Source organism: Miscanthus floridulus, chromosome 3, assembly GCF_019320115.1.
Source record: "Miscanthus floridulus cultivar M001 chromosome 3, ASM1932011v1, whole genome shotgun sequence".
Taxonomy (NCBI): domain Eukaryota; kingdom Viridiplantae; phylum Streptophyta; class Magnoliopsida; order Poales; family Poaceae; genus Miscanthus; species Miscanthus floridulus.
The window spans coordinates 58,105,892-58,116,745 of NC_089582.1; the positions used below are offsets into that span (position 1 = coordinate 58,105,892).

The window sequence follows — 10,854 nt, forward strand, 5'->3', positions numbered from 1 at the left end:
TGTCCAGCCTGCTGTTCATTGTTTGATATCACCGTGGATTCACGAGACTGCACGTGATGGGAGTTAGAGTAGAAGATTTCAGAACAAGCTTGTGCCAACCAAACCGAACCAATTGCACATTTCAGGCTTGCAAACGTGCTGTTCATCTGTCCTTCCGTTTCCCCTTTTCGGAAACGAGAGCACCTTCCCTTGAGCAGTGTTTTTGAGCACGAATTAGCCTGCAACTGCACGAGCTGAGGCTATGAATTCCACATGCACAAGCTTTGCAACAGAGTGATGGGTTGCTTTCCTTAGCTTTTACATGCATGCATGCTTCTGGCATGAAAAGAAGATAATACATTATTAATTTCTCATGCATGGAATGGAAGAATCATCTCCCACCGGCTGTGCTTCAGTGCGTACTGCTGACCGATGCATGGCATCAGTGTGGAGCGTGTAGCCAACGTGCGGATCCAAACCATGCATGTTTCAGTTGTTCACCTTCAGCATTCGTCACAAATGTCACATTGTATTACATTAGACAAGCATTTGTGCAGCATGCATGGCTGTTAATTTAAAACAATGAAACAAGTGCTGGGTTTTTAATCTAATCTGGCCTGGCCTGCATGCGCTTCGGTTGAACCGTCCCACTGCAGGCTGCACCGGCCAACTGCGACTGCGAGAGAGGCTATGGGCAACAAGAGGCCAGCTCCAAATCTCCTACGCGACCTAACGGAGCCATTATGTCGTTATGCCTGCCTGACCTGCTCTCTTCTCATCATCAAGTCATCATGCCATGTTGTTTTTCTGATCTTTGTGAGGGTTGGGAACACTAGGATAATTAGTGAGGGAAGAGGGATTAGCGTATTCCATTCAGGCTCGGAGAGTCGGAGTTGAGAGCAGTGAGCAGAGCAGATGAGCCGGCCGGGTTTTAAAACGCGATCCAGTAGCCGTCTTTGCTCCTTTCGGCACGCAGCAGCATTGCAGTTGCAGCGACAACTTTGAGGGCATCATCATCAGCTGTACGGAAAAGGGTCTTTACTGGAATTAAAAAAAAATACATACTAGGCTGCTTCTTTGTTGTTTGCAACAAATTTCTGCTGTTGCTCTACGTGCTTGCGTCGCTGACTCGCTGTCTGTGACGTCCTCGTAAAACAGAGGGGGAGGGGGCCAACTGTGCCATGCCAGAATTCTAGAAACTTCAGAAAATATATATTTAGGGCATGTTTAGATGAGCTAGGGCTAGTTACTAGTTGAGCTAAGAATTAGCTTAAATTAAGCTAGCTAGTTGGCTAACAAGTTGATGATGGTTTGGATACAAAATTAGCCCACCTATTAGCCTTTTTGTTTGAATGTACTATGACTAATTTTAGCTCATTTTTATCAAGCTAGCAATTAGTTTTTGTGTCAAACATACCCTTAATAGAGGATTCAATAAGATTAATTAATTTGATGTTATGCATTATTCATAAGTATATGGTCGTAGCTAAAAAGAAACTTGATCTACAACAGAGCTAAAGTGACCTAAAATTCATAAAACATGCAAAAAATATTACATGGTAGTACTGGTCTACACTAGAAATTTGGTCTGACCGGAGATCTGGTCTCGACAAGAGGTCTGGTATTTGGTAACGGGAAGAACATAAATCAAGAGGAACTTGATTTCTTCCAAAAACAACTACAAGCACAAGAACAAATAGATCGATGTAAACCGCCCAAAAGTCAACTTGCACGTGAAGAATACAAGAACAAAGCGAAAAAGATACGTGATTTGTTTATTGAAGTTTAGATTTAAATCCTATGTCTCCGTTGAGAGCTCCCAAAGAAGCCGAGTGTCCTTTAAGCACTTACCCTCGTCAAAGGACTCCAAAGATCGAGCTTGGTTTTCAAGATCTTGATTTCTTTCCATGCGGAGGTGAAATCAAAACATTCACAAACTTTTTGTGTCTCACCCACAAATTTAGGCTCTATTTGGATACAAAGTATTTTTAGAGTTTTAGAAAAATATCATAGTTCTGTCAATACTTTGGTTTTAGAGTGCCATGAAGTGTTTGGGTGCAACAAACTTTATGGTTTTGAATATCATGGTATTGCTGAAATTATAGTCTTTTTGGAGTTTTAAAAACTCCACTTTAAACCTCTTTTTTTCTAAACCACAGTTTTACACATCAAGGTTCTAAAACTATAGTTTATCGATACTATGGTTTCTTAATATTATAACATCCAAATAAGGCCTTGAGAGCTTGCTAAGCAATGACTAGATATCTTTTACGATTCACCTCCAAAAATAACAAATACTTGATGAAGTCCACGATTGCTTGAGGATGGGATCTCTCTCCCTCCGTCCCCCTCTCTTTCTCTCTCGTGAGCTCTCAATCCCCAATCTTTCAACCTAAGATTTCTCATAAATCACACAAAAGCCTCGCAAAGAGGGAGAGGAAAGAGCTTCTATGGCATCTGAAAGTGTGTTATTTGTGTTGAGAAGAGCAACCACAAGTGAGGGGATTGGGAGGTTTATAAATATCGAACCCTAAAAGTAGCCATTGCTATACCCATGTGTAATATTAGTACTAAAGTCAGACGAGCACAAAAATGCCTTTAGGGCCAAACCTCAGTCTCATCCGGTTTTTTAAGATGTTTGTGCGCTCGTTTGACTTGAGGACCGGATCTCTGGTCTAGATCAGACATATGATATTACACACAAGCACAAACAATGGCTAATTTTAGAGGACAACATGATAAGGCAAAAAAATGATTATGAGGATAGGAAGACGGAGACAAGAGGGTAGAGGATTAAAACAAACAGATGATGTGACGGAAGGTAGAACCTACCTAAAATTACATGCCTTTTGGATTAATTAAGATGTGTTAGGGCTAAAGAGTTGCATTCAACTTCATATGTAGCAGGTGCGGAGGCCCAATTTCGCCTCCACTAGCCTCTGCCCCACCTTGATTCACAAAATTTTCAAAAGATATGCTGGCCCATTAATATGAAGTGCATATATGTGTACTATCCAATGCTGTCAAGCCATTAAATAAAGTCCAAAAACGTTGTAAACTACAATATGTAAGCATAGTTTCTTGTTGCCCAAAAATCTCCACAAAAGATTGCATTACTGGCTCACCAGTCCTGATGCTCAGTTGCTCACCAGTCCTCCGCGTCGCCGGTCCTGATGCTCACCAGTAGGCCACGCCCACGCGCGGATGCGCTACTGCCTCTCGGCGCCCGCCTGGTCGCCAGGGTCTGGCTACACGCCTGCTGCCAGGGTGGGCAGGGTAGAGCGACAGAGGCAGTCAGTACACACGGAAGCAGGAGGCCATGTGGTGTTTGAGTTTGACCATAATGTGTTTGAGGAAATGTACGACCTGTGAGGTGAGTAGTTTGTGCCGGCTCCTGTGTGCTAATCTGCAACAGTTTTCATTTATTTGAGCTAATTTTTATATCATCTCATGGAGCACCTAAAAGGCTAGAACAACATCCTTTAACACAAAGGATATGTGAAGATGGACATCAATGACAAATCTGCCTAGAAAAAAATAGAATTATAAAATATCTTACTGAATGATATATAATTTGGTTGAGAAGGCGAATCAGACCATTATTTCTTAGTTATTTTTTCACCACTTTCATGTTTTTTATTTATTATTCTGTGGATTCAAGTATGAAATTTTGATATATCATAAAAAACTATGCATTTTTGAGCTAGTTTTGTGTAATATCAATATTATACCCAGTGTGGGCGGTATTTTAACCTGACGCGGCTTTGACAGTGGCCCTAGGCGTTTGAATTGACGAGCTCCGCCGCTAACACAGTGATCAGGAATAGGCAAATCGGCTGGACCCCTGCGTTTGGGCCACAGTACCAGTCCGAAATCGTCGCAGCCGTAGCCGGCGTCGACGGGCGCGGCCATGGCGGACTCCTCCTCCTCGTTGATCTCGTCACGCCGTCAACGCCGCTCACAGGGACCTTGGCGAACGTGGCGGCGGCGGCGAGGGCACCCCCGGCAGCGCCGACAACCATGGAGCCGAAGACGAGCACCTTGATGTCGGCCTCGTCCTTGGCGGAGAGCACGTCGCCGGAGGCTGGCATGTCGAAGGTCGTGGCGTCCCTGCGCGCGGCCTGGCACGACAGCGCGGCGACGAGGCCAGCGGCGTGGCAGTCCATCAGCGCCGCGAGCACGACGGCGACGGGCGCGGAAGCCGCGGCCACCGCGGTCTCGTCATTGGAGCCCTGCGTCAGCGCGGCGGCAAGGTCGAGCGAATTCGCGAGGCACGCGGCTGCGGCAGCGGTGACATCGCTTCCCACGACACCGCACGCACGCATGATGGTTGTCACGACACCACACGCACGAAGCAGCTTGCGAGGTCACGGACGAAGAAGACATGCGCATCTCACTGACGAGCAGGGCCTGAGCACCCATGGGCAGGCACACATCCGGCAGCTGTGTGGGCGGCGGGCAAGACGGAGTCCTCCGAGGCACCTGGACGGTCTAACGCACGAGTTCGCGGGAGAGTAGCAGCTCGAGGTCAGTTACTCAGTTATGCACGAGAAAGACGGCGGCGGAGTTGAAGGACCGATAGTCGTCCATGGCGAGCTCGTGCGTGCGTGCGGTGTCGTGGGAAGCAATGTCACCGCTGCCACAGTCACCTGCCTAGCGAACTCGCTCGACCTGTCATGCGAGGCCGCACGCAGGGACGCCACGACCTTCTACATGCTAGCCTCCGGCGACGGGCTTTCCGCCAAGGACGACGCCGACGTCGCCGCTGACATCAAGGTGCTCGTCTTCGGCTCCAAGCTTGTCGGCGCTGCCGGGGGCGCCCTCGCCGCTGCCGCCACGTTCGCCAAGGTGCCCGCCTTGTCCCACGATCTCCTTGTGAGCAGCGTCGACGGCGTTGACGAGATCAACGAGCTAGGAGGAGGGGTCCGCCATGGCTGAGCTCGTCGACGCTGCTGTGGTGGGTGTCGATGGCGTTGACGAGAACAACGAAGACGAGTGCGATGTCTGGGCTGCGATGGGCCACTAGGGGTGCGTTTGTGAGGGTGTACCTGGGCAGCCAGGCTGCAGGTTGCCAGGCCGAGCGCATGCACATGACTGGTGTTTGGTTATCGCACTCACAGTTGTTTGGTTCACTGCATGCGAGCATCCGCTATCTCACTGACATGTCCTGTCCGCATACATGTTGCGCTCGCGCGAGCCTGGCCGCATAGAAACGAAGCTTAGCGGCGTTTCTCCAGGGCCCGGCGGCGGCGTCGTATTTGACTCCTGGGAGCCGGGCTCGCTCGCGGGCCAAGGCCGCAAACACGGGAGCCTGCAGCCCACGAGCGCAAAGGCCGGCCTGAGCCACCCTCGCAAACGCACCCTAGAACGCCCTGCTAGATGAGTTTAGTTAGGGTCACCGTTGGATCACAATGAACGTCTCAGATGCGCCGACTGCAGAGAGAGGTCGCTCTGCGCGACTGCAGACGATCTCATTCGCAAGGGCGGTGCCGTGTCGTGAACCGCGTGGCGTGAGGTCGTGCCGACTGCCGGCGCCGGGCCTAACCTGTTCCACCTTCCACGCGTGCGGCGTGTGCCATCAACCAAGCTTGAAACTTCTTCCCTTCCCTTTCCTTTTCTCTTTCCCTTCTCCTCCCGCCGTCCGCGCGCTCTCGCTTCCTCTCCGCCACCGCCACCTCCACCTCCTACCACCACCTCGCGCGGCGGGGGCAACTGTGAGGTGAGGGCGAGGCGGGGCGATGCTGGCGTGGAAGGAGAAGGTGGCGGACCGCCTCGCCCGCCTCCTCGCCGACTCCCCTGTCTCCCCCTCCCCGGCGCAGGCCGCCGTCGCGACATCGCAGGTGAGATCTGCGTCCCTTTTTCCGGACCTCCCGCGCTGCTCGCATTAGCATTGTGTGGGTGTCTGTCGATTCGGTGGTTGGTGCGGGGGGCTTGGGATCCCGCCGGAAGGTGGGTGGGATCTTGGAGAAGACCCGTGGAGTCGAATTTCATCCATTCATGGCCAAAGGATCGATTTTTCTTCCTCCACGAGTCGCGTGGTTTCGTATGACGGAGCTCGGTACCTGTTGTTTAGGTGATTGGTTCCTTGTCCAGCTGGCCTTCTTAGATTTGGATTTGGAATTGGGTTTCCTGGACGGAATGAGACACTTGAGTGGCGTCCTGGCCTCCTGGGATAGGCTACGCATCGGTTTTTGTCCGGTTCAGGGTCTATTTCGATGGATTGCTGGAGTCTTCCCATCCTGCGGCTTAATTGGTGCCTAATCCTGGTCCTGTGGGCAGTGGGCAACTGCGCATGTAGGCTTCCGCCGGGCTAGGAGGTTGCATTGTCATGCATTTGAGATATGGCTTACTTGCCACTGCCGCCTGCGCGCCTGCACATATTTGGATGTGCATTTGCAAAATATTGCTAACACGGCAGTGCGGAGATAGTGCCTTCCGTTTAACACCTAATCTCTTTTACTATTGGAATCACATTGATGTGCATTGCCAATGTCTTGTCTTTGTTTTGATTATTGATATGATTCACCATGCAGGGTAACCATGTTGAAATTAGACTTACTAATCCATGTATGGCCTCTCAGTTCTGATCCAGTTGATAGAATTCTTGGCTGGGTTACCTCAGATGTTGCACTTGATGAATTTTGTATCGTTGAATCATCTGAATTAGTCGGAATGAAGTGCCATGTCCAGTGAGAGAACATATGAACCATGTATTCGTCTGAATCAGTCCCTTGAACTTTAAATGTATCCATAAAAAACCTAAAATTTTCTTCAATAAAATTTAATGGAGAACATATGAGCCTTATATAGTACTGATCTGTAATCAGTTTTAATTTATAGCACATCTTTTGTTTTGTGCCTTTTGGATGTTATTATATAGTAACCTGTATTTTTTCAGGAAAAATCTTTCCCAGCAGAACATTTTATTCCCCCCAAAACATCATCATTATCTTCGTATGTATTTTCCCTTCTACCAACCTCAAACTTGGGGCATGAGCAGAATTCACCTTGTTCTGAGACTTTGAGACCATTACCTCCTGAATCACTTCCTAAGAAATGGAGAGGGAGTGATTTAACATGGAAAGATCCTCCCCTGGAATTGAGTGAGGAGTCTGGGTCTGAAAGTGAGAGAGATGAAAGGAATGGGAATTTTGGTAACGACCATGTCCTTCAGTCATACAGGTCCATAAATAACTCAAATGGAAATGAGGAAACATCGACTTCAGATTGTGCGGGCACTCTTCGTTATCTGACTGAAAAGTCTATGTTTGTGTCTCCAAAACTATTTGCATTCTTTCAATCTTCTCTCCCTGGGACCTTGAAGGGGTGCCACTGGGTATTGCTCTATAGGTAAAGTATTAGTCACACTGTCACTCTTTCAGCCTTTTTTCTGTGAAAATACCCTGTTTAATGTTTATCTGCGTACTTTTAATTATTTCTTTGTTTTTTAACTACTGAAGTGCAGCACCTGGAAGCATGGGATATCTCTAAGAACACTTCTTCGTAGAAGTGAGAATATTCAGGGTCCATGCCTATTGGTATGTCCAACTATCAACTTGCATTTACAATTTTAAGGTGTTGACACGATCATACTTGTGCCATACTTCTGGGTGAAATTCATGTTCCTTTTTCTAGAGATTGGCCATTGTTCTGAATATTTTGCCCCTCTTTATTTGATTAGATCGTTGGAGATATGCAAGGGGCTGTGTTTGGTGGCTTATTGAACAGTCCTCTGCGGCCCACAGAGAAAAGGAAATATCAGGTAAGCCATAGATAAATTGCACGTTATACTTATGCATAATAAATACAGGTCATGCTGCATGTGCATGAAAATTGCTATTTTCCCCAGCTTTATAGTAATTATCATTCCTTTCCTTATTGATCAGGGAACAAACCAGACGTTTGTGTTCACAACGATACATGGTGAACCTAGACTTTTCAGACCAACGGGTGAGTAAAATTTATACAAGTGTTCACAATGATATTTGGTGAACCTAGACTTTTCTGACCAATGTATGAATGAGTATCTAGAAAATATGTTGAATTGTTTCACAAGTCAGCAGCTATTTGCTGTTATCTCTGTTAAAATTAGTTTTAACCTAGACAGTCCCTAAACATTATCAATTTATTTGAGCCACTAGTTAGTGGCGCATGAAGACTAGTAGTGTTTGGTTCCAGGGATGGGATGGTCTCAGGTGGGATACACACCTTGTCCTAGTCCTAGCATTTGGTTCAGAATCAACCAGGGGTAGAGTCATCCTTCATGAGAATATTCCTTGATGATCTGGGGCAACCTCATCCCTAAAATTTCAAAGGATTTGTTCGGCCTACCTGGGACACGGGCTTCTGCCCGCGTACAGCGAAGCGCAGGTGAAGCAGGGTAGGAGAAGAGGAGAGGGTGGCAAGCGAGGTTCGGGCGCCGCCGTGTGTCGTACAGGCGAGCTCCGCCCCAGGCCTCGCCACGAGCGGTCCTGCGGGAGAGCTCCGCACCCTAGTCCCGCTGCCTGGGCTCCAGCCTGGCCCTACCGTGGACGCTAACCACTTCCGTGGAGGCGCAGGGGGCGCAGCGTGGAGCATGGGAGGATGGCAAGGCCGGTGAGGGAGATTGGGAGGATGGCGAGGTCGGTGATGCAAGTGCCTGTCTTCACGTGCGTATGAAAGGAAGATGGGAGAGGAAGAAGGGGAAAAAAATGAAAATAGACTGATGGGTGGCCCCCAAGTCAAGTGTCGATCCCAGTTTTGGTGTCTCCAAACCAAACAAAAAACGGGACAATCTCGTCCTCGACGAAACACCAAATGGGATCGTCCCGTATCTAGAAACTGAGACGGGACCATCCCATCTCTGGGTGTCTCCCAACCAAACAAAACCTAAAATGCATGCTAACATGGTCTTCAAGATAGTGAGGCAATCTGATGAGACATACTGGATAATGTGTGCGTATGAAATTTTTACAAACACAACTTTATAGTGTGTCAAAATAACGTGGAATTTACTAATGAACTTTCAGTTTTGTATATGCCTGCACCCTTTTCAGAATTTTCTATGCTAGAATAATATATATATAAAGTTATTGGTCCAAAGAGCTTATTTGGAAGCATATCCAGGTGCAAACAGATTCTACTATTTGTGCTTGAATGATGCTTTAGCGTTTGGAGGTGGTGGAAGCTTCGCATTGTGTGTTGATGAAGATCTGTAAGTTGTCTTATGCTAGCATGGATTTTGCTCTGTGGGGAGAAGTATCTGTATGTATCTAAATTTTATCTGACTAGGTTACATGGAAGCAGTGGATCATGTGAGACATTTGGAAACTCATGCTTGGCATATAGTCCAGAGTTTGAACTAAAGAATGTGGAGGTAAGAATTTTTTTATTCCAGTTACATATAGACAAGGTTTTAAATAACAGGCAAAGCCATTTAGCGGCAGCTTCATATGAGTTATAAAAGGCTATAGCGGGATATAGCAGAAACTATTTTATTTAGGTTTTAAGTAACTATTTCACACATTTTTGTCTCTATAGTCTGTACTTACTTGATTTGGCATGCCTTATTGTTGGCCTGGTTAGTTGACATTTCTTTTGTACAGCTGTGGGGATTCACGCATTCATGGAACCGTTCGACATAACTGATGCTAGTTGTCCTCATTTATGACCTGGCAGCAGATTGATAGGGGCATGAGAATGCTAGGTGGAATTGCTAAAGGGAATTCACTTAATCACTTGGAGATTTTGTCTCATTCTATTGTTTCGCTTGTTGAGGGAATTAAGTATGGGAGCTGGATAGGGAATTCATGTCCTTTGTTTGGTGAGTGGGATTTGGAGTGGAAAATCGTGTCATGACTGATTAGTCATGATGCATACATGTTCCACTCAATGTCCAATTACCACCAATCTCTGTGGTGAGTGGGAATCTTCCATTTCCTTGCACCAGTTACCTCCAACCATACACAATGTGGTTAATCCAGTGTACTCAATCATTGTAACGTCACGTATTCGTTCATTCAATTAACACGTTCCATATTTGTACATGTTTTTCTGTTCAGAATTATTACTCTGAATCAACTTGGGCCTTTTTGGCGTGTGCCTGGAGCATGTTCTTCAGCATGGGGAAGCTGTGATGATAGATGTTACAACGAAGTGCTGTTGTGTTATTCAGTGAATTCATGCATATCCGCTAGCTACTGGGATTCGACAGGTTTGACCTGGACGAAAATCAACAAAAAATTCATCCAAATTTTGAACTTTATGATTCGGCGAATCGGCTTCGAGACTTGTCTAGGAGAGATGTCTTCTTTGGCAAAGTGGGGTGACACGGCTCTGTCTCAAAGGCGTTCAAGTAAACCTAGCTCGTCTTGGTCGCCTCGGTGATGAAGCGTGCCTAGCTTGCCTCGGTTTGTCTTGTCGCCTTCGAAATTATGGTTACATGTTTAAGTTCGAGGTTCGTCTTGTCACCTTTGAAATTATGGTTACATCCTTCAGTTTTGAGGGTACCACGTTTGGGAATGGGTGAACCTAAACTTGGCCCTATGGTCTGAAGATCAATTGAAGAGGCATTTCAGTTAAAATGTTATTGGTTCAATAGACAACATGAGCTGGTCTTGCCACTATGGATAATGAATACTATTAATATTTTTAGAAAATAGACTATTATAATGAATGAGCATTATAATCTCTAATAAACTGATAGTTAGATGTTTCGCTACTACTCTGTTATTAGAACAGTAAGTTTTATTTTAGAAAAAATGAATTGATAGGAGAGCTGTCCGCCAAAAACGCAAACAAGAACACTACAAGTGAAAAAACAAGGAAAAACACCTTGAGGAGAGAAAGACCGAGGTATTAGAATAGTACTATAATAAGTTAAGACATGGTGGTTGT

The 10,854-nt window shown here is 46.5% G+C and overlaps 1 protein-coding gene across 3 annotated transcripts; it reads left to right on the forward strand.

Moving 5' to 3' along the window:
* Nucleotides 1-5,466: 5,466 nt before the first annotated feature.
* LOC136545807 (uncharacterized) lies at nucleotides 5,467-10,351 on the forward strand. 3 transcript variants are annotated; one of them, XR_010781154.1, is made up of 9 exons: nucleotides 5,467-5,819; nucleotides 6,878-7,329; nucleotides 7,445-7,517; nucleotides 7,661-7,741; nucleotides 7,866-7,929; nucleotides 9,085-9,172; nucleotides 9,250-9,334; nucleotides 9,564-9,875; nucleotides 10,020-10,351. XR_010781154.1 is itself a non-coding variant. In XM_066537778.1 (8 exons), the coding sequence occupies exons 1-8, from the start codon at nucleotides 5,718-5,720 to the stop codon at nucleotides 9,600-9,602; spliced, it is 984 nt and encodes a 327-aa protein (XP_066393875.1). In that variant the 5' UTR covers nucleotides 5,467-5,717; the 3' UTR covers nucleotides 9,603-10,004. The 3 variants fall into 3 exon arrangements, 2 of the variants coding, with proteins under 2 accessions (XP_066393875.1, XP_066393877.1); XM_066537778.1 differs by lacking the exon at nucleotides 10,020-10,351 and having other exon boundaries at nucleotides 9,564-10,004; XM_066537780.1 differs by lacking the exon at nucleotides 10,020-10,351 and having other exon boundaries at nucleotides 9,265-9,334; nucleotides 9,564-10,004.
* The last annotated feature ends 503 nt before the right edge of the window (nucleotides 10,352-10,854 follow it).

Excerpts from the sequence above, each read along its gene's own strand:
- LOC136545807 (XM_066537778.1), top strand. The coding sequence starts at position 5,718 with ATGCTGGCGTGGAAGGAGAAGGTGGCGGACCGCCTCGCCCGCCTCCTC. Across the intron at positions 7,930-9,084 it reads TAGACTTTTCAGACCAACGG|GTGCAAACAGATTCTACTAT; the intron begins GTGAGTAAAATT and ends AAGCATATCCAG. Across the intron at positions 9,335-9,563 it reads TTGAACTAAAGAATGTGGAG|CTGTGGGGATTCACGCATTC; the intron begins GTAAGAATTTTT and ends TCTTTTGTACAG.